The sequence below is a fragment of the Diadema antillarum genome, unplaced genomic scaffold (assembly GCF_040938485.1).
Source record: "Diadema antillarum isolate AM-2024a unplaced genomic scaffold, OU_Dant_1.0 seq00001214_RagTag, whole genome shotgun sequence".
Classification (NCBI taxonomy): domain Eukaryota; kingdom Metazoa; phylum Echinodermata; class Echinoidea; order Diadematoida; family Diadematidae; genus Diadema; species Diadema antillarum.
The window spans coordinates 811,036-835,848 of NW_027272006.1; the positions used below are offsets into that span (position 1 = coordinate 811,036).

At 38.5% G+C, this 24,813-nt stretch overlaps 1 protein-coding gene across 1 annotated transcript in view; it reads left to right on the forward strand.

The window, feature by feature from the left end:
- The first annotated feature begins 7,346 nt into the window (after nucleotides 1-7,346).
- LOC139744852 (uncharacterized) overlaps nucleotides 7,347-24,813 on the forward strand; it is a 55,117-nt gene continuing 37,650 nt past the window's right edge. Inside the window, exon 1 of the mRNA XM_071655266.1 lies at nucleotides 7,347-7,756. Coding sequence (XP_071511367.1) covers nucleotides 7,622-7,756 — 135 coding nt within the window. The 5' untranslated portion in view covers nucleotides 7,347-7,621. The remainder of the gene's footprint in view (nucleotides 7,757-24,813) is intronic.

The window sequence follows — 24,813 nt, forward strand, 5'->3', positions numbered from 1 at the left end:
CACAGAATGTTGACCTTTGTCTTCTGTGACCTTTGACCTTGATTTTTGACCTGTATTGTACATTTTGCTACAAAATGCTACTCCTTCGCCATTTCTAACCCGATTTCGATTCCGTTTGCTTTATGTGATGGCACTAGGTGAGGGCTTCAAAACTTCTACACAGGATTTTGACCTTTGACCTTGATTTTGGACCTATATTGTACATTTTGCTACAAAATGCTACTTCCGGCGGGGACATATATTACGCACCGCGTAATTTCTACTTTTCCTTGTTTTTTTTAAAGTAGGGTTATCATCAAATAAAGAAAACTAGAAATGTCGCTATGGCGACTGATATGCCTCCGCCATATTGCATGATTCTCTTAATAAGTCTAGATAGTACATGTGGACAATGTGTGATTACATTTTCACAAAATTGGCAAAATATTAAAATGACAAGTTTGTCACAAATGTCTTGAATGTTCACCTTCCTTGACCTAAGTTTAATTAGATGAATAGGAGAGCATGTATTTGGGGATTTAAGGACTTTAACTTGACTTTGACCCATTCATACGTTTATGCATTGAGTAATTTTCAAGGTATGGAGAAAAAGTGCAATTTCTATATTGAATAGTAAATTGTTACCATTTTCATCTGGCCTTTGACCCTAAAATTCATAAGTTAATCACTGTCAGGCAGAACATGCGTAAATATGTAGTACGTTTCAAGATAACTTGAGCCACTTCTGAGATATGAAGGAAAAACTAAGTTTAGCACTTTCATTTGGCCTTTGACCTTTGGGGCAAAAACAAAAGACAAAAATTTCCTGAGAATCTCTATTAGGTTATACATGCATACACCAAGTGTTAAAAGAAATAATCCTGCTGGCATTGCATAAACATGAAGGAAATAGTAAAATTTTGAAGTGTTGCCCTTGACCTTTGACCCCTTGAACCCTAAATTCTCTAGATAATCACTGCCAGTCAGTACATGTATATCTATACTATGTTCCATGAAGATACCTTGAACAATTTCCAAGGTACAGAGAAAAAAGATATTTACTTGACCATTTGACCTTTGACCTTTGACCTCATGACCCAAACTTTCACCAGAGAATCTTAATCGGGTAATACATGTATATACATGTACTAAGTTTCAAGAAAATATCTTCAGGCATTGCATAGATATGGTGGAAATAGTGAAATTTTATGTATTTGACCTTGACCTTTTGACCTTTGACTTTGAGCATGTGCACCTAAAAGTTGATAGGCACAACTTCACCCCCTAATACACATACATGCCGAGTTTCATTAGGATACCTCAAAAGGTTTTGATAGTTACCCTGTCCACAAAATTCATTACGGACGGACGGAAGGACGGACGGACCGACGCACAGACGGACAACCCGAAAACATAATGCCTCCGGCACCACTTCATGGTGGAGGCATACAAATAAAATGTTTTCATTGGTACATGACTTGTTACATAACATAGATACTGTAAAAGTGGAAATTATTTGCATTGTGGAAGTTTTCACGCGGTTTGTACCTTCAGAAACTAGCATGAAAATGAATTAAAGCTTGCAATTATTTTTGCTCCTTATATGTAACACTATTTAATGTTTTGATTCCACAGAATTAAAAATGTGAAATTTCTCTAACTCTGTTAAGCATGAAAATATGAAAATTCCCACTTTCTAAAGTATTATAAACATTGTACAGTTGTATTTATATCTATGATAATATCTATTACAATTATTTTCTTTGTCTTTCAATAAATTCAATCTCAAATATCTCAAATTGATAAAAAAGGATATACAATGTACGTTTGTTCTGTATCTGTTTTTGCATTTAAACTCTTCAAATACATTGTATACCCTTCTTGTGAGTTTGTAGATGTAACATCATTGACTTACCCAGGGTCCTGATAGAAATGTTCCTCAATGACTGAACTGCTGGAAACTTGATGGAAATTAATTACATTTACTTCTAGTAGCGCTATGGGCTGCACGAATATGGCACTCTCAAATGGATGGTCAAAGATGTACTTGTGCCGCTTGACAAGACGGTGCTCCAAAATCCTCCCCTCGATTCAATGGTGTATGACTGGATACATGTACATGTACCAGGAAATAAGGCTGCTGAACTTTGAGTGTGTGCACCAGAGTCAATCTGACTGTCATGCTCCTTGTGGAGTGAAAGGAGCGCAATGTAGGTTGAGGTGAACTTCAGATGACTTGATCGGTTCTTTTGAGCTGCTGTGAGCACCTTAGTACAGTACTGTATTTTTTTTAAAACGTAAATTGATTGCGTAACCTTAAGTTCATCATTCACCGTACTGTTCATGTATTGGGGTCGGGGTGAGAGTACACCGTATATAGAAAAGATTAGAGTCATCAGCAAATAATGAGAAATTGTCTAAGGACCTATGAAAACTAGCGATGCAAATATGAAGAGCAACATGCCAAGGGAGCGAGAGAAGGAGAGGCAGAAGTAGATGAACATACATGGATGTGTAGAAAATGTTGCTTGTCTGCAGGACTAATTGTAACAGCTAGTTCTTCCCATCAGCTGGTTTAGATGAGATGGCCCTTTTGATTGTATTGCTTCCATACTTTGATACTCGTAGCCCCCGATTAAAAAAGGAAGAAACAAAAGAAGAAGAAACAAAAGATTGAAAGAGAACAAAAAGGAGTAGGAACAGCAAAAAGGTATTGTGGATGTTTGAAGGACCGAACAATCAGAGGAAACTATAGTATGAATATCAGCAAACGGATTACGTCATAATGGGGGTGGGGAGTGGGAGAAGGAAAGATGGATACTGAGGAGGGAGAGAAAAAAGTGTGTACGTATGTGTGCACGTGTGCATGTGTTTGTGTATGATTGTGTGTGTGTGTGTGTGTGTGTGTGTGTGTGTGTGTGTGTGTGTGTGTGTGTGTGTTCGTGTAATCGGAATACACCAGATAGCCTTTAAAAAGGAAACCAAAACCCAAAGAGAAATGTGGATTGAGTGAAAGCAGCAACATTAGTAGAACACATCAATGAAAGTTTGAGGAAAATAGGACAATTGATGCAAAAGTTATGCATTTTTTAAAACTTTGGTGTTGGAACCCATGGTCGAGGAGACTACTAGAGATTATGACGTATGTGTGGACAACAATAATGAAGAAAATACAAAGGGAATTCCACAAAAATTCACTTTTCTAGCATAATGAAAGCACTTCACTAACTGCTTTCAGAAAGCAGGGGAATAATTGCTACCCTTAAAATATGTCAGTATCAATGTTGACGGAAGGTGTAATTTTCATGAAAAATGAATTTTTGTGGAATTCCCTAAGATTGTTGTCCACACATGACGCCATAACTTCTAGTAGTCTCCTCATCCAGCTAATCCAACACCAACACTTTAAAAGTTCATAAGTTTTGCACCGATTGTCCGATTTTCCTCAAACTTTCACTGATGTGTTCTACTAATGTTGCTGCTTTCACTCAATCCGCATTTCTCGCTGGGTTGGCTTTTTCTTTAATACGCGGATGTCGTATAAGTTTCTGACTGAGTGGATGAAGTTGGCACGGTCACCCACACCAAAACAATAATCATTCTATTACAGGCTTGACTTTGGCCGTGAGTTGCTTACTGTGGAGCTTCACACACGTTTAAAACCAAGTGGGTTTTAAGATAAATAAAAGCTTTCAGGTTCACTAATTCATGAAATACGCTTATTAATCATGTTTGTACATACAATGAACACCCAAAGAGTTGATAACCAAATCAGGCCTCTTTCTTCTTCTTTTTTGTCCCTAATCGTGTATCTGGCAGAAATTAAGATATATCTAGTGTAAAATTTGTATCGGAAAAACCTTACCAATGCGTGACACAGATTTGCCGGACTCAAAATTTAGGAATCGGTGCCATCATCGCTAGATAGGAGACTACAACAGTTTATGACGTCACTGCAGAACAACGATTTAAAGATAACATAAAGAGACTTCCTCAAACTTTAATTCTGTGATGAAAAGTACTGTTCCTGACATATGTTTAACTTGAAGCAGGGCTCGACACTAACGGTGGCCCGGTGGCCCGGGGCCACCAGAAATGCAAGTCGGGCCACCAACATTTCAGAAATGAAGAATGTGGTAGCCTGATCGGGCCACCAAAAAAGGTCGGATGTTTGCCTTTGGGCCACCAAAAATAAAAGTTAGTGTGGAGCCCTGTAAGTTTAAGAATGATATATCATTCCCTCCGTTTCTGATCCTGAAAGAGGTAAGTCAATTTGTCTTTTATTATTATGCTTGATAAATCAAATTTTGCGAAATTCTCATTTTTGTACTGTTTTGCAGCGACGTCACGAGGTTGTGGTCTTCTCACTATTTGAGCTGATTGTCCGATTTTCCTCAAACTCTCGCTTATGTATTCTACTAATATTGCTGCATTCATTCAAGGCACACATACACTTAAGTATGTTATATTTACGTATGTATGGGTAGACTTTTTTTGTTGCTCCTATTCAGTTTGCATGCAGTAAACAAAAGTTTATCACTGGCAAGGCACAGTACGCTTTTACCGGCAATTAATACACCAACAGCGCCCGCTGCTGGAGACGATACAAAATGACGTCACACTCCGTAGCAGTTTGCTCGTCGGAAAGTAACGCGAGGAATCCGAGGAATGTCATACGTACGAACTCGCCGGGTCTGTGGCATGCAACGACCCCCTCCCCGTTTACCGTTTGGACGGCAAGCACTCATATGCCACTAAAACATTTCTTTTTAATGAATACTTAGCGGAGAAGTCTCCTCCAAACGTCTGAAAGCTGATGATGACGAAATGGGACAGTGGTAAACACAGCCATAAACTCGAACGTAATCTCGGAATCAGATTGGAAAATATGTGAATACTAGAATAATGATAATAGTCTTAACCAAACTATTTACAATACTGGTCCTTTTAAGAGCTAAATGAACAGCCGCAATAAGCTTTATAAAACTAAAAGCAGAATTTAGCCTCGGCGATTAAGACTGTGAGGAAGAAAGAACCAACTGAACTTATGACAAATACAACAATATCTAGCCGCCCCCCCCCCCCCCCCAATTATGGAAAACATTGTTAGATCCCTGTGTCCGAGGAAATGCTGTGTTTGTGCACTGATGCCAAAAACAATTATTTTTGCATAATTACTGTTATGACTATTACTATTTTTCTTATTTGTCTTGTTGTTATTGTTACTATTACAATCATAATTGTTATGATTATGATGATAGTGATGATAATAATAGTAGGCCTACTACTATTAATGATAATACTAATCATAATAATGATAATGATATTCAGTTTGAGTTTATTTATACAGCATCGACAAGAAAGTTTGAATACATAATGGTAATTTAACACTATGCTTTTGTGTTAACATCATTAATATATTAATACATAACATACATAACTGTCTAAACAATCTAAGAAACATATCGAATATATAATGGGGAAATGAATAAGCAATCTAAGACTGTTTATGCAAAAAAAAAGAGTTTCATTGAACATACAATTGATGGTAATAATGTACACGATGAGGTTGCTATTGTAAAAGAACCAAGAGATAGCACAGGTGCTAGTAGGTGTTTGCCCTTTAACACGTGTTACATATATAATGAATAAATAAATACATAATATAAATAGTACCTTGTCTGTCGTCATCATCATCATCATCATCATCATTTTTATCATGGTATCATTATTATCACTTTACTACTACCTGCACTACTACTACTACTACTACTACTATTTACTACTACTACTACTACTACTACTACTACTACTACTACTACCATGACTACTACTACTATTGCTACTACTATTATGTCATCATTCTATAATTGGTTGTTGTTAGACTGTATTACATGAAATACGTCTATGATGAATTAAAAAATGGAAATTGAATAGAGAGACAAAGTAATGTATAAACATTACATATATTTGTGTCACCCGTGGTGTAATACACATCATATGTGCTTCATTCACAAACTGTCGACAATGTCCTGGGTGACATTTGACGGATAATAAAAGGTCAATTTACGTGTTCGTGAAGGCATGATCGAATCGGTCAAGCGGCATCATCCCCTAAAAGTTCCACTCACCTCATCTCTATAATTAGTCTCTAGTTAATGGGCTATCCGTAAGGCAGGCAACAAGTGCAAGTGCGAATTGATGCAAAGTGCGCACGCGCACGATCACCATGATCATCTCGATTGTTCGATCATGTCGAAATCTGGCCTAGTCTTCGTACCCGTACTTAATAAAAAACAAACAAACAAACAAACAAACAAACAAACAAACAGACAAGCAAAGAAACAAACTAACAATAATGACAAAAAATATCAAAAAACAATACGAAACAAAAAGCATGCACACATACTAAACAAACTCAAAAACTTTTATTATCGTCATCATCAATCTATCTCGTAGTTTCAACTTTTAAAAATCTTCAATGCAACTCTGAATTCAAACCAGAAATGGATTGAGTATCATTTAGATGACAGACAACACGCGGGGGAGGGGGCGGTGACGGAGGAATCGTGACATCATGTAATGGCCTAATGGAAACTTCAGGTTTACTCATAAGTTATTTTCTCTAGAAATTATATGACAAAGAATTCAGGTATAGATATTAGGTTTAAATGTAAAATGGTACAAATTCATATAATCTTTCCTCACGCTGCAAAATGTACGTAGTTTACAATCTCAACGCTGAATGTAATATGCGTCACTGCACAGACATGCAAATATTAGGGTCTACTATCCCTGTTATTATGACTAGATTTAAAACAGTGATGTACATTACGCGTTGCGCTACTGTGTGTTCACAGTATAACTGTACAAACAGCACGCGCTTTTATTTGAAGATTGAGTCAGCAATAGTCAATTTTCCATAAGTTGATGTGTGTTTATTTATCATGTAGATTTGAGGATCAGGAGGCTATTTTCGTGCTTTTCAGTGTGTCGTCTTTGTTAAAAAGTGACGTCCCAAGTCTTTTAAATCGGTCTATTAATAAGATTATACTTGAGAATTGTTTTAAAAAGTAAGAAAGGGTAAATTACATTCCACTATCAATGTACATTTTCCGTTAGTGCACTTTACATTCAAATGCTCTTTGGGTCTCCCTCTGTAGACTAGCATGGTGTGGCGCCCTTTGGCTGGTTATACTCTCGGAGGCCTTTATTCACTTCTTCGGGGGAAATGCGTGCGCCAAAGAAACTCTACGTACGTCTCTATGGAATGCGCTCGCTTGCAGACGATTACATCTGGCCGAAGTTTGATACCAATAACGATCTACGTCGTCAATGCCGAGCAGGCTTCTAGCGTTTCCCATCTCCTTCGCAGAGGAAATACGCGATACGGGCTATCCTTTGCTTCGCAGGAAGGAAACGCAATAGTGTGGATGTTGACGACTGAACTGAGCTGAGTGTAGTGTAGTTCCAGCTTTAGCTAAAAAACAGGCATCAAATTTCCCCCAGTCTTCAATCAGACTCAGCCTTGGAGCCGCACTGTACAGGAATAACCGGATTTGGCTCTTTCGGCCTCTATTCAATATTTTGGGTTTCTCTCTGTTCGCGCGAGATCAGGTGATTGCTACGAGGAGAAGTCGCAATGGAACACGGGCAGGGCTCGGGCTCGGGAACACCCGTCAACGTCGATAGCGACGAAAACCCCGACAGCTACAACAAAATGAAGTACCACGCCAGCAAGATGGATCTAAATTTACGCATTCTTAGAGACCAAATGGTGAGTGATACATTGTTGAATTGTTTGAAACCAAACATGTATTTATTTTACACTTGACTTTGATCCGTGATATCCAGTATGATACAATTAGCTTTCATAAAAATCATAGTGAAATCTCACAATTAATATCGTCGTCTTATCGATTTTTGTATGTTGACGATTTTTTTTTTTTTTTTTTTTTTGCATTTATCGAGTTCGGCAGCTGTACAAACACCGAACACTTTTACACACTTATACGATTGTGGTACAAGTCAGTGAAATGCAAAACAGGTTCAACGAATGTGGAATATCTTCGCACTGAATAATTAACCTCAAACTGTGATCCCACGACTGTAGGCCCTTGTTGCAAGTACAGAACACAAGTAAACGTTTTGGATGAATAGCAAATCGGAAATATGATATATAATATCTTCATTTCCACGAGAGTTAGTTTGTTAATCGCCGGGCTTTGAATTGAGAGAAAAGGGTCAGCAAATAATTATCAATATTGTGAGATGAAAACACATAACACTGATAAAAGCAACGATTGTTACCATGGTTATGTAAAACGAATAAGGCAACACGCATATAAGTGATGATCGTGAGCCAGATATGTAAATCGCATGTTATCACGAAGTTCTATTTCTCTCATCACCGTGAGCTGGTTGAAATGTCGCATCGCTGACTGCCGAATGTAAGGATGTAAGAGGACATTCTTGGGAGGGCACATTGCTGTCACGTGACTTCCCCTTCTCATGACGGACTAAATACCAACTGAGTTTCTCAACTATCAGTTACACGCCTTTATCAGTGTCACGTATTGCATATAACATATACGATAGGTCTAATATCAACTATCTGCTTTGTCAATTTTGCCCTAAGTTCAATCACAGCATTGCTTAGATGTACAAGTACAACTTTAGTATAATATGTAGGTAGGCTCCATGTAGAAAATTAGTCGCATGCGTCCTCGCTGTAAATGAAACTGTTTTCACTCTTATGTATGATAATAAGAGTAAGCATAGTTTATGTGTAAATTCCTATTATAAGAAAATCGACAGCATTACAGAAAATCTTGGCGCATGTGCATATCACGTACTAGGTCATGTCATAAAGTTTATTAAATATAGCTATTCATTTAGATTATTTGATGAAATTTAAGTCTTTTATAGAGTGTTTTGCATGTACTGCAACAAGGTGACGAAAGATAATTACAATGTGTTTTGCTTCTGTGTAATCGTCTGAAATAATTACTCAGACACGTTTGAATAGGACGCTTATCATTATTATACAACTCTGCATTGGATATGCAGAATATTTCCATTTGTACTTCCATTGAGGTGGAATTCAGTGTCGTAGATCTATCCATGGTGGCCAGCGGGAGGCCAGCTATAACCTTCAAGAGTATCGCACAACAAACAGAATAGTTTTCACACATGCGCCGCACCTGAATAGAAAGAAAATATGATCTGTCACTTCAATGCGTGTTTGTTTTTCCCCTTTCTGATCTCTCTCCCTCCCCGTCTCTCTCTTTCATATTCTGTCTGTGACTCTCTTTCTTTTCACCACCCCACCCCCATCCCACCCCACCCCCGAAACCACTATCATGACGTACCCGTGACCTCACGCGTCAACGTTTGGCCATGATGTCCACGCCTTTTTAACTCTTCTGCCCCCTCCGTCTGGGGCATGGCTTCCATAAACCCCTAACAGTGGCGGCTGTCCACAAACGATTGTGAAGAACAGACCATCTCCTTGTTTAAACCGTGCCCTTCAACTGCAATCCTGTAAAGTCGGTCGATGGGACAGTTATACCGCATTCCGACTGCATTGTCTATTTGTATAAAAATTTGTTCTTTATACATGCAACTCCTGTACCGGCGTGTGTTAGTCTGAATATATTCATAATGACTATACAAAGTGATATCAGCTCCTGTAATGGGTATACATGGTCATAATTATGGACTATAAATCTCTCAGGCATTAAACATGACAACACGTTAGTCCACATTGATTCAATACTGGCTAAAATGATCTGTTAAAATCTTTTACACTGTTTATTCATACTGCAGCGAGATGATAATGACTTGTTTCTCTGCGTAAAAATCTGTTGACTCTTGATTCGATGTTTAATTCACCTTTGATACACAGTCTACCATATAGGTCTATGTGCTGTATATCAAATGTATCATGCTTGCATATGTTTTGTCTTTATCTGTTACACATTATATCGGCCCCAGGCCTATTGATTTGATTTGATGTGATTTATTCTCTCCATGCCCTTTTTTCAAGTACATGAATTTTCTACAATTTCATTAACATCGTACAAAATAAAAGTAATATAACTATTTTCAACAATTATCATCATTTTCAATACATCTGTAATTTATGTATTGTATATAATACAGTCATGCATACATATTGTGTATATAGGCCTAATCCTTTACGTCCAATTTCGTAGAAACATCGGCACATTGCGGTATAAAAAAAAATGAAGAAGTGCATTTATACTAAACACAAACAGATCTCGAACAACTTTCGACAAATTTAGTTTGAATCGTCACCTCCCACACGCATGTACGTCCTCTGGCGCCTATGACGTGGCAATGGATTCCATTGTACCATGAACCCATATTAAAGCCTCCTAAATCTGCTCTACAAATTGGATTTTGAAGTGGAACAATGTCCAAAATGACTCAATATTTAGTCATTCAGAAGAAATTTCGATTCATACGCTGAAAAGTGAGATGCCTTTGTTATGTGTCTGCGCCGTTCCTTTTCATTGGACAAGATGTTATGCTTTTCTTCTTTGATTCGTTCGTGTGCAGTAGGAATTGGTTAGTTTGTGTATTATGTACGGACGCGTCTGAAGGTTAGAGAAATAATAGCCCTCAAAATTTTGCCCGATGGGGGATAATGATCGTTTGGTGTACTGCTCATTTTAAACAGACAAAAGGAGCCTACAAATTGCTTGCTCTTTGTGCTTTGGGTAGATAAAAAAGGAATAAGTCATTAGTAGCGTCTCCATTTTCTATTTTTTCCATATAGACTGACAAACATATGCCCAACCTTACTGACATGCACTTCGATCCTTTGACGACTTCATTAACGTGTTTTCATTCTTTTCTATAAAACGAAGTGAGACGTGTGACTGATGTGAGTCTAGATAACACGAATGTTGCGCACAGTACATACAGACAACGATTTGTTGCTATAAAATCCCCTCGAGTTTTTTTAGTCGCGACTATATTCGGGTACCGACCCCGCAAGCTGCAGGACACTAGCCCAAGAACAAGAATTGCCCTTTGAGTTGATTTTTCATAAAGAATGGGAACTGTAAATAGAGCCAAAGATTTGAATAGATTTTGGGCAAAACGAGCCAGTCATGATTAAAGTAATAAAGTCAGGAGTCCTGTTAGATGAAAACAAAAATCCAATGTGGAAGTCTGCTGTAAACTTTCGAAGTTTAATTCTGATTACAAGGAAAATAAGTTGCTGTTGACTTCTATAGAAGCTCAGATATACTGTATTAAGTCGTGTACAAGGCTCTGACCACGATATAGATGCCAATATACTAGTATGCTGCTCCCAGTATAGGCCTACATAGAAACCTGTCATGGGATATTGGTAACGTGACCTCCATGTTGAACGTGATAGTTGCTATACATCCCTGTGTTTATACATACTAAATTATTCAAAGCGGGCTTTCTTCCTTCAGATTCCACTTTCAAACAAAAAGTAATATCGTAACATTCTCGAAAGGAGACCCATCAAATGAAAATATTTAGCATAGATGATAATGAGGCATCTCTGCATCTAAAGTCGTGGTGTGAATCTCGGTCTTTGAAGATGATCCAATATTTGATAGTTTCAAAGAAACTGATAGCGAGCAATATCATGTTCGTAACGTCATCTTACATTCCTCGGGAATGTAGGCCTATTACTTTCAAGAGCGCCATGTGACAATGTTGACGATTTATGGGGTTTATTTTGGAATACTGATGTTTTTTGTTTTTTGTTTTTGTGTTTTTTACACGTGACATGCGGATCATTGTCTGTACCCCTCTACAATGTGTAATGTGCGTGGTGGGTTACCAGAGACTCCAACCCAAAGTACCTTCTGATCTGGAGATTCTCCCGCCTGAAACCCCTAGCAAACGGGAGACTCAAAGTTGATGTGTGCGAAACGCGAAATTCCCAGGGTTCCAGATGCTCTCGGTGTTATCTAAGGCTTATTTTTTCAATGTACGATATTATGTAAGAAATCCTTTCCAACGGGAGACAAAGAGCCAGGGCGGGAGAAATTAAATCTCAAACGGGAGAACGGGAGATTTTGCAAAAATGGGTTTTCGGCGGGAGATCTCCCGTCGAAAACGGGAGAGTTGGAGTCTCTGGGTTACACTTAGTCTCTTTACGGATTTGGACACTAAAAGGCAAAAGGAAACTTTCCCACCATTTCACCCAATCGTTAGCGCTCTGATTTTTTCTTAATTTTTTATTTTTTAGCTGCAAAGATGTGCGATTATACGTGATCCACATTTTCCTTTCGTTAATTGTCCGATACAGTATAGCGGATATCCACTGTTTTTGCTTTACGTGAGGCACACTATTAAGGAGAGGAAGTATATGTTGTTCACATTGCTCTTTTACTAATAGACAGAAGTTTGCTTTACGATTAATCATATCCAAGCCATGAGAGAGGTTAAAGGCGATTTCCTCATCTATCAACAACACAAACTTGCCATTTAAGAAAGGGATAGGTCCTATATTGTTACTGCCAAGCGAGATGACAATGTGCACTGTACGTATTTTTTGTCATATTCTATAGAAATGAATGAAATATGAAACAAGGAGATGTCCAAGTGCAGAATGTATTATGACGTGACGTGTTCATCGAGTGTGCTCTACAAATAGTAACAGTCAAAACAAACACTTCGTGATTCGTTCAAAACACGCGTCACCTTTAATATTCACATGCGTGCGACCTTTGTGCTTTTGCTGCTAACTCTTGGAACAAGAGCAAGCATCTGTCCTGATCCCCGTATCAATAACTTGGAAGAGTGCTTTGACTTCCAATTTCAGAATTACGCCCCTCTATAAATTCAGACAAGGCATGTAGTGAATGGGTAGACGGGGTGGGATGGGGGAAACAGTAGATTATAAAGTGCACTTCAAGTCATACTACATGGTCAATGGTGCTTCATGGGCCATGTGCCCAGAATGTCGCCATAATCTTGCTTGACAATTTGATGTAACTAAATAGGTTGCACGGCGTTACGTGGGACCCTGATCTGTCTTTTTTCTAGTTTGTGAGGAGTAAATCCTCTGTCGCTGACGCCTTGCCTTGGTGTTTTCATGTTTCAAGACCCCTTGCTTCTCACAGATAGATACATTAACAGTAAGCTACATAGTGTATGTATGATCACCGCATTCGTAGCCTTTGCCGTCTTTTTCAACCCGCAATATTTATCGGGGAAAATCAGGGATTCTAGAGTTACTGTTAACGCTCAAAAAGTTACTTCTTCTCTGTCTGTGCAATTTTTCGACGAAAATCTAATAATCTGATTGATATAATGACTTCCACGGAAGCCTTCTCTCACGTCACAGACAGCTGTGATATTATCTATTCTCCATGCTTAGGTCTGATTTTCCCTTCCAAACGTATCACGTTAGCCAGTTCACACAGTCCTCCCCGTCATGAAAGGCTAGACGTTCTCAACCTGAGCGACAAGTCGGCCCTTTCGTAGGGACCTTTCCGTACCAGTTCTTGGTAATGTTTGAGAGAAGTGAATCAATACCTCGGGGTGTTTTTGCTAATGTCCCGCTGATTCAGTCTTGTGATCTGATGAGCGCGATATACGGCTTCACAGGCACAATGAGCGCACAGCATTTGCCTCTCCAAATATACTCACGAATTTTCAATTGTTTATTCGCAGAACAAGAGATAAACGACCATGTTGTACTAAATACAGGTCGAATAAATTCAAAGTCTTAACTTTTTTTCAATCTTACCATCAAAATAGTGACAAGGTGAATCACCATGTTGAGTTTATGCTCTGTCATTAAAGACCACTGTCCTGTGACTGTATTGTCACCCTTATTTTGGTTCGATTCTACAGCACGTAACTGACAGGGAATGTGAATGTAAGCACCTTAGTAATACAATATAGCCCGACTGTACACATCAGACACTTTTCACATTAAACCCCGCCTAGCAACCGCCTTTTGCTGTGGTAGATTTGAATAAAGAAAACATAGGGTATTATTATTATTAGCTTGTAAGGAAGATATAAATTAAGGAAAGAAGGGAAATCAAACCATGTGTTTTAGCGTCTGTAACAGCGAAACAGCGTCTGTTTAGCGTCTGTAACAACGAAATAAAGCGAGTCAGTATAGTCGTAGGCTACAGCTGGATATTGTTTCTGTGGCTCAAGAATGTGACAAGATGACCAATCTGGAAAAGTTTTATAGCGGCATTATGTAAACTCCCTGAGCATTAGTCCTCCTGATTGAATTTTATTTAGTGTTTGTCATCTTATAAGGGGTTGAGACATATTCTTGAAAATTGAAATTGTGTAGTGAAATAATACACGATACGTGAGTGTATTCATATCTCCCCGCGTTGTGCAATGGACATATACAAATCAAAGCTAGCATTTTGTGTGTGATTCTTTGATATACATATTACCTGCATGTAGGCCTATTTCATGTTTTATTGATTCGTCCTGACTTTTTTCTTTCCCTACAGTTTGGATGGCGTATAATTTTTTGTTTTCATCTTTCCGTCGGTACTATGTTTTGTTTTTCACGTTTCATGTGTCTGTTGATTCTGCGTCTCTTTTCATCTATGAACACGGAGACTGAGTTCCAAGGGGAAAAAGCTCACGAAAGTCACAAAACACTTTTCTTGAATACTTACACTAAAAATGTCGATGACAAAACATCCCACACGACTGCCCGTGTAGTGGACCACAAGAGAGAATTGCCGAGCTATTACTTTATTCCTTTCCTCTCATTGAATGTAGGTCTTGAGGTTAAGGGGTTTAGTTACAACAAAGACATTCCTTTGGTTAGGTTCAGTTAGTCATCCGAGGTATGTCACCTTCCCGCCATTTCTCGAGCAGAAAGCACGTAAATTCGTGTACGACGTGTCCCTTGTGACTCCCTAAACTATGCATTTGTGATGAGTTTTTCACAACGAAATCCCATTTGCCATTGCCGATATGTATTCGATTTACAGCATACACAAGAAATAGTTCTGATTTTCCAGAGTAAAAATAAACTTAAGAGAAAGAAAGCGAGAGAGCAAGCGACCAAGTCTTTGTGTGTGTGTGTGTGTGTGTGTGTGTGCGTGTGCGCACGCGTGTGTGTGTGGGGGGAGGGGGGAGAGGTAGCGAAGGAAGGGAGTTAGTAAACTAGCTCATGCTCAACACATGAAATCTAATTGATGTGAAAAATATACTGAAAATCGTACAAGTTCCATATATTGCATGAGCATGTATACAAGATTGGCAAATAGCCGGCGAGATTGTCTTACAACTCACTTATTGCAGTCACCCTGTACTAGAGAATCCCAAAGAATGTGACAGAGATATTATTACATACAATATAGAGCAAACAAAGAATCAAACAACGTACGTCGGTAACATCATAATAACTATTGAGTATGACGAAAGAGGTATAGGCCATCACACATGCCATCTTGGTATGACCAACTTGATAGATTTTCGAACCCCAGGGCTCACGCTGTCTGACGCCGATTGCTTTGTATTAAAATATGTGAGAACACTGCGATGCAGAGGGTAAGGTTCAGGACTCATTAAGAGAAGATCTGTGGTTCGAATCCCATCGGTGTCTACATCCACTTTCACACGCTTGGCCCCTCTTCTCCGTTATCCATGAGTACCCAATGCTTACACCAAGGAAGCTGCTCCGAGTAGGCCTATATAACGACGAGTGCTATAAGTTTATAGATGATCCGCTGAAATGCTTTTCTGAGATATCATGACTTTGTCTTGGCTCAACCAGGGAGGTGAGAGGAAACCTCCCTGGCCCAACCAAAACTTACTCGATGTCATCTTGGGTATTTTGATATCTTTAGATGTTAATAACGTAATATATTTCAGCACTATCCTCATATCCGTGCGACAGATCAAATGGAACAGATTGAAGTCTCGTGCAACTGCGTCATCGTTCAAATTTCCTAGATTATACTCTAATACTATATTAGTGTATAATAGCCATATTGTCACAAACTTGCACAAACTCATGTTACTAACTGGACAAAAGATACTTAAGTCTCCTTACATATCTCTATCAATTTCCCCATTCTAGTTTTCTATGCTCAAGTTCAAACCCCGCTTTCAGTAGTACAACTCGAGACGCTAATACGTCGACTGATGGAGTTAACATGCACTTATACAGATGAAGGAAAATACAATATCCTATCACGAGATATGGCATCAGAATCAGCAGATGTTGGTGTGCGGAATTTGCAGTCTATAATGTACTTGAGTAGCTTTGACATAGGAACTTAGATCATGCTTTTTAGATAAAATTCCGTATTTAATGACTGGCACCTGTTTAAAGAACCGTTAATGGGAATTTCCATGTTTTTATCGGAAGTGTTCTTCCTTGTTGAAAATAAATAAAACAGATGCACCAGTCAAAAAACTAAGAAATACAGTAAAGGAAAATTGACAATAATATCGTTTTAGTCAGGAGTCCTGATGAGTCAGAGTTAGGTGTTTAGCCGCTCTTAAAGCTTTCTTCTCAGAATTCTCTGGAAAGGAAGCAGCAAGGGTTACATATATTTGTGTTTGTTTGTGTGTGTGTGTGTGTGTGTGTGTGTGTGTGTGTGTGTGTGTGTGTGTTTTCTTTCTTGGGTTACGGCAATACACAAGCTAAGCCTTTTTTTAGTAGTCCCCACCATTAAGCAACATCTCATAATCACATAATTACCAATTGTACACCGTTAATTAATTCTATAAAAGCTTTGGCTTTGTTTAAAGTTTAATTCACGCGCAGATGTAAATATTTGAAATACTTTGTATTCAGACAATCACGTTGTGTTTATGATTGTGTCTGATGTTTGTTGGAACTTAAAAAGATAAATAAAATGAAAGGAAATTAAATGAAGTTCACGTGGTTTATTACAATGAGATTCCCCTTTAAGATGCCATTGAAATCTATCACCAGACGTATGTAAGAAATGATTCCTGTCGTAAGTGACATGGTACGTCAATAATAATGTCAACTTGGACAAATTCATGGAATTACAAGCACCATCCCACTGTTCAACAGACAGAACGTCTATGAAGCGCAAATACACGAAGCATTTGAGTGTGCAAATGTTTACGTTTCACATTACGGTCGAGTTGTGCATTATCAGTTTGCTTAAAGATCGCCTCTCTTCTGTGCATGAAAATACTTGGGAAGTTATGCGTCCATTCTCGGAGAACACTCTTCTGACGATAGTACGCTATGACGTTTAATTGAAATTTTAATCAGCCAGGAGCAGAATCTTCCTTATGAGCCTCGCGAAAGATGATTTGGGTAGTTGCTGCCGTATTAAATGTCTTTCGAATAATTGAGTCAGCTATTTTTTAATGATGAACTTATGATGAGATTATATCTCGATCATGAGATTTTGAGTGTCGTAAAACAATTCTCAGAATTATCATACAATGACAAGAGCATTTCTAGACCTATTCAGTGAGGGATATTATTTTTGTGATAAATTTGAGAGAAAAGCAACAAAAAAGTAATGAAGCGTTCATGGCATCGTGATCTCATCTAATTTACATACATGATTGTCTCTGTGTCATTGCATCATCAAAAAACTGAACAGTTCCATGGCTTTCTTATTTTTTGAACCGATTTGAATGACGCTTCCGCAGATCTATGCTTGAGTTTGATCTACTATAAAGTCCACGTGGACTTCTTGTGGCGTTCTTCCACGAGATGTGGAGAGAAAGAGAAGACAATAATGCTGCTTCTCTGTAGATCTATCCCCATTTCAGGTAGGTCATCCGCACATGATGAAGCTATTATCATCGACGTTCAAATGGGCCGTCACTGGGTCAAAGTTCAAATAGGGTCAATTCCCTGGGCGTATACAGTACTACACTTGTATAACGCACTTCGACATTGAGGGGCAGTGTGACCCAACGATGTTTGCGAACACACTCTACACGTGGGTTTATTTTCGCTAGGCCGAAAATATTTTCAACGCAAACTTTATCATGAATCGCAAATCGATTCAAGGTTTCAGAGGTATTGCCCTCAAATGTTATACGTTCATAGGAAGAAAAAAATAATAATTTCGCGCGTCCATGAACTGGTTCTGAAACTCCCGCTAGCTACGACATATTTAGGTTAGTAGAATATTTTGTGCGTTTCTAGTTTAAGTCAACATTAATGAAGTTTCAGACGCCGCCAGCGAGTTTCTCAAGCCCATAATGCATGTTCCCTCGTCAAATATCACGTGTTTGCTTTGTTGGGAACATTCCTACACGTATTATATGATGCAGCACCAAAATGTTATATTCTTGTTCGATTGCTCACTGGTGGAAAGGAACGATGTTGTTCCTAAGTCTTTGAAAAGAAGTCGTATAGAGTCATAATAACTCATGCCCGCCCTCGTTATACAGCAGGCCTATTTAGTCTCAGGGCAATAGTTCCCGTTTGGACGCAAAATTAGGCAACGGTAATGACACGCCAATGTGACCACCATCATCACTCTGAATTTGAAGCTGAAATTGAAGTCTGAAGCTACAATCAAAAGAATTCAAAATCTAATATGTGTGTTGTCAAAGACTCTTCACTGATGATGCAAATGCAAGGCGGTGTAATTTGGCATCATTTGTCTATATGGATACATAAATTATGCCCAGAATGTATCGCTCGACTGTTTACTAGTTTGCGATGAAATAAATGAATTGCTGCACTATTCGTAAATGACTAGAAATTTGCTTCCGTTCCCGTGCTTTTTCATGTCATTTGGGTCAAACCATCCAAACAAACTACACTCCAGAGAAATCCCGCGTTAAAGATATTCTGATAATTGATAGACCGCCGGGTTCCAAGGTACGTGCTCTAATGGGAACCATGGCAACCGCGCTGCAGAACTCCGTGTGCGCCTAATTCAATTTCTTGAATAAAACTCAGAGAGCCCCCATCTTCTATGCTTGTGGAAGAAAGTTAAAGACATTGCTAGTTTGTTCATGGAGCTTTAGTTTAACAATGTCTCAAGTTTAAAGAAATCTTGCTCCACAGCCATGAATGTATAGAGCTAGCGTGGTCGATGTTGTGTGTAAACAAAGCTTTTAATTAGTTATATTGCATTTGAAAATGATCTGTCAAACTAATGATAAAAAGATAGAATCTGTGAAAGACTGTTCTCATTTTTCCCCCAATAGACAGTTTAGTGTTAGAATGAACAGTTTACGAGCATGGTACATTTCTTATTCATAACATTCTGCATAGTCATAGTATAATTCTCACATCTCGTATAATTTTGCTTGAGTGTTTCTTCGTTGAGATGCACGTCATCAAACAGGCCAGTCGACACAGCTCTCTGTAGCCTGTAGGACTTGTAAATAGGGCATATCAAAGGACATATGCGCCACCATGTTGAATGTCCTATAATGTCCATTTGAAAAAGACAAAACAACAACAAAACTTACCACCATGTTTTGTGCCGGCACACTGAGGCAACATAAAGATCATGCGATATGATATACCAGCCACACGCATGATCTATAGATTTTGTAACTGTCCCAAATGGGAAATTCCCTTAAAGGGAATGATTCTCTTTGAACTTTGAAGCCGACCAATCCACAAGACATCAGGAAGTTTTGTGAGGTAGCTACCAGCCATGAAGAGTATGTGGTTAGAGGTTTTAATAAAATCGTAACTGAAATAATAAAGTGACATCACGACATAGTTCGCATGTTTTCACGAAGCAGTGATATCAGTACCAACAAAATGATATAAAAATAGACAAGATGACGATGTAATTAACAATTCGTTATTCCAAAGGTTCGTGTATCCGAAAATGGGAAAAAAAGTTCTTTTTCGGAAGATTCGTTGGTCCTAAAACGAAAAAAGGTATTATATTCCTAAGGTTCATTATTACGATATATTCTGAAGGTTCCGGAGGTTCGAAATGAAATAAGGCTCGTTATTCCGAAGGTTCGTCAATTCGAAAATTAAAACAGATTCGTGATTCCGAAAATTCGTTTATCTTATCAGAACGAAATAAGGTTCGTTATTCTGAAGGTTCGGCACCTTCTATGCATTTTCGGATTAACAAACCTTCGCAAAAAAGAACCTTATTTCATTTTCGAATTAGCGAATCTTGGAATAACGAACATCACCCGATGATCATCACCTCAGAAGTTTGCCATTGAATTCCACCCAAGTCTTCTATCATTCACATCAAGTTATTAGTATGTTTTAACAGCATTGCAATTCGAAGTATAAAATATATGGCTAACGGACATTCAGTTATACGAATATTGACCCAAACAATTCTTTCAACAAAGCGATAGGGGGTTTATTCACACAAAAACGTATAGTGGCTATGAAGGGGTCAACCCGCCACACGACATCTCACAATGATCGACCGTCATATTGGTACACTGTAGTCCCTTGATGACGATAATATCGTGGATATTTTATGTAGTTTCAACTTCACAGGCGTGTGCAAACTGCCACTCAAATGGAGTAACCTGCTGTTAACTCCATGAGAATCTCAGTCATTATAGTGCACGGTTTGCTTGTTTACCCTGCAGGACAAAAGACAATTATTGGTCGAGATATGAACGTCTGTATATAGCTTAGGTGGGACCACCCTATGTGTAAACCTGTTCTTGTGACGTCACTTGACAAGTCATGTGTACCCGTCAGAATACCGTGATATGGCAAGATACAGACATATTTTGGTATGCTGATATCATTCAATGTTGCACATAGCTGTAATGCATCACGTCAAAGAGGCATAACATGACGATCATGCATGCAAAGTTCATCTCCTGCCAAAGCACACTGTAAAAATGATTCTAATGCATTTTTAAGTCGACCCTGAAGAAGGCGTATGCAGGCGTCGAAAATTTGGTATTGATAATTAAATATCAATGCTGGATTTGAAAATACATTGCTTCTCTTCTTTGTCATCTCTTCTATATTGGTGCCAACACACGGACTACAAAAATCATTATCTATCATAATATATACGGAGTCCTGTATACTTCGTACTTCATAATTCAGTAGTTTGAATCGACGGCCGTTTCAACTGTAGGAAATAATCCGTATCCCTACTCGAAAATACATGATATACCCAACATGCTGATCTAGTGAAACACCAAACCGCTTTTTCGAGATTACGCAAAGCCATATGAATTTAGATAATCTTTGTAGAGCGGCGATTAGAAGTATTGTCATAACATATGAGCTAGAAAAAAAAAATGTAAACCAGATATAAAAAAAAGAAATTCTGGTAGATATACTTCTCTTGTTACTATCTTACGGAATGATGTTATATGAAGCATGCGTTTGTTTCATCGTTGTTTTCAAATAATGGGAAAAATTATTGCTATCCTCCCTGATAAATATATGATTTTGACTTTAATCTGCAAAATCCTTATGTCGGTATCTAGGAAGTTGTGCGAAATAGATTCATTGTATCTTCACAGTGACAAATATGACATTGGCAATGATTTGTTTTGTCAGTTTTGAAACTTAAGTCGACTGGAGTCTGGAGATATAGTAACCATATCTTATAGAAAAGAGCCCTTCGGTGAATGACCTGAATGAAGTTGACACTTTGCAGATATAGTCTTCCTAGCTATGGGTACTTTGTTCCTGTGGGGAATAGGTCGGGGAATCGTCTCTCAGCATCATCAGCCATCGGCTAGTGGGGACAACTTACTGGTGGCCAACCCGACTCCCTGGAAGATAACATCCGGTGGCTATACGAACGGACGGACATGGCTTGTCGGACCGCGGCCCACTGGCTGACACAACAAACAAAAGCAAGAGCGAAGAACTACCAACGCCAACAGACTCGACCCCATAAAGACCCCGACGAGAGTAACTTTTTTTTTGTTACCTCTCATTCTAAGCACCCGAAGAATGATGAAAGCGAAGAAAAGTGCAATGACTATTAGCAGCTTATTTCCGGAGTTCTGCTTTGGTTATATCCATCCCGTCTGGGCAGCTAGTGTCAAGAATATTTTTGTCGTAAAACCATAAAAGATCGGATTTCATCTCGTTCGTGTAAACAAAATTGCAGACAAATCTGGCTTTTGGTTGTGGTTTCCCCCATCCTAGTGGTCCATCGTCGTGCAAACTTTGACATGTTAGCTGCTCATAATGGTTCGAGTGAAAAATGTGAAACGTCCACAAGGCTGACTCTAAGGGGTTCTTATGAAGGTTATGCATGCACAGGCGGTACATAACAGTGTACAACCCTGCGAAACTCGCCCTAGTTTCGTCTTGTAATGTTTGTTTGGCTCATCTGGCCGTTCAACTTTTGCAATAAATTGGTATTCACGGGAGCATGGGGGGGGGGATGCAGGTCACGATGTTACGATATTGTCAATCATTGCAATTTGATAGCACTCCTCGAAGTACGGAGAGTTTGTTTGGAAGCGTAGAACCTGGAGGGGAATAAAGTATCAGCGCCGATTTAAGGTGGGCACTAATCACCTACACGCCTCTCATATTATCGTATAAGAAGCCAATCGAATTCATGATCTTATCTTTTAATCGCCGTTCAACCATGTAGAGACCGATAATACATGTGACAAACACGTTTCATTGCTTTTATTCTTTGGATGCACACAGTGAATTATGATGTATATTGGTATCCATCATAGATTATGATATTGCATGCGCTATGCACTAATAGGGCCTATACACTAAATCATTCCTTTTATCACTTTTACAATCATTGTGATGAGTAATTTCTGCTGTGTTGGTGGTTATTTCAGCTATCATTTTACCATATAGGCCTAGGCCCTACACATTACCATCTTTATCACTATGTATTTGGCGCTGTTTTGAATATAATCAGATTGTAGATGTTGCTAATACATGTATTGTAATTAACAAAATAGTGGTTTTTGCCCTGTATTGTATGAAATTATCAGATTGTAGCGGTATAGTGCACAGAGTAGACGTTGTTGCCATACAAGTAATGAAGAATTAAGAAGCAGAAAACAGTAAATAAATCCAAAAGATCTGGCGAGGACGCTGCGTGTATGAGACTATAATCCCGTGTCGACACGTAAAGCCATTCGACTCTGGTCAAATTAGTATCTTTCAGTCGTTTAGTCACTAAACCAAAACACGACATGATGGTGAACATGGATAGTCTGAGCATTAATCACCCATCGATCAAACACTTTGTTTGCTAATCACACTATACAGGCTCGACCTGATTGCACAGACTACTGCTAAATCACACACTCCACGCTTACCTGTATTATGGTCATGCTGCTAGCAACACTATTTGAATCCCCTATGGCATTTTGTACGTGCGGTAGTCAGACGTGAACGTCAATATTGACACAAGTATCAATCATACCCCTTTTGTAGATTAATAATGATAATACAAAATGTAGCACACGGGTCCAGATTCCACAAACTAGGTAACATGTATTTACCAGTCTGATTTATCATGTTGTGAAGTTTGATTTGGGAATATGATGCACCACGCGACACCCTGGGGTACCGCGTTGTACGACGCCATCTCGTCTTCGTAAGATGTGTATTTTGCACACACCATCATGGAGGTCAAAATTTAGCATTTAACGATAGTGATCACATTGTCAATTCAGCCCTGTTATGAGATTTCTTTTTAACCGTAATGATAATAATAATAATAATGATAATAATAATAATAATAATAATAATAATAATGATAATAATAGTAATAATAATAATCATCATCATCATCTCCAAAAAAAAAATATTTCAAAACTTGTTATCGCAATTCTGAACAGTATTTCAAAATGATATTATTTCAATCCGCTGACTTGTCCTATGATTACTTATTTTACTTCTTCCGTGGATTGGTAATGCATAATTATTTGGTGCAATCTGTGTGCGACACTGAAATTACAGGTGTATAGCGTGTGTAATGAGAGCCGAGAGAAGTTATGCGAAGCAGCATTGCTAATCTTATCGTTGCAACAAAATTAATTTTCTTCAGCGCTCTGGAAATGACTTTCAACCATTGTTGCTAACCCAGGGTACAGCCCTATAAAAGAAAAAATAATAGTTAAACAAAATGGAAGATTTCTATTTGGTACCCCAGGGTACCAAAAAAGCATCATATCACGAGTCTCTGTTTGGGGGAAAAATGTCGACTAATAATTTTGTTTTGAAAGCGGCATACATGTACTTTGTCTATATGCACCGATCACGCACTCGCATTGATTTTACCAAGCGTATGAACATTACGTGAACAAGTTCTAACCATTGCATACGTAGCATTGCTACAGGTAAAATATACTTCAGAGTTCTTTTCGAAACCTTACCTAATGAAAAGTCGGTGCTCGTGGTTAAATTTATACGTGAACATAAATCATGTCATTATTAGTTTCCCATATAACCCGCGAGCTCTGAATTTCATCCGACAGATGAAACGAATGCAATAAACAATTGCTGACATTTTCATCTTTTGTGATGAATATTCTTTGGGGATTGCAAAAGTCGTTTCCTGCCGGTGTATCTCTCAGCGAGTAACAGACGAAAAGGTCACAGAAATTCGTCACAGCCATTGTTTCCATCAAGTCGCGGTACAGCGAATGTTGACCAAAATTGGTCATTACTTTATGATGTATTGTAATGACACGATGCATGCAAAAGCGTTTGCATTTGTTAGAACCCATTTTATATAGTCAACCAGACTCCCCGCCCGCCCCGTAGCAGCCACCTGCTTGAAAAGTCAGAATTTTGTGCAAAGTTAACACATAGATTATTATGCTTTATGGATAAAGCAGTCACCTGTCCGACCTGACCATCAAGGCATTTGTTTCTCATCTTTCTCTAAAGGAAAAAAAAGGAAG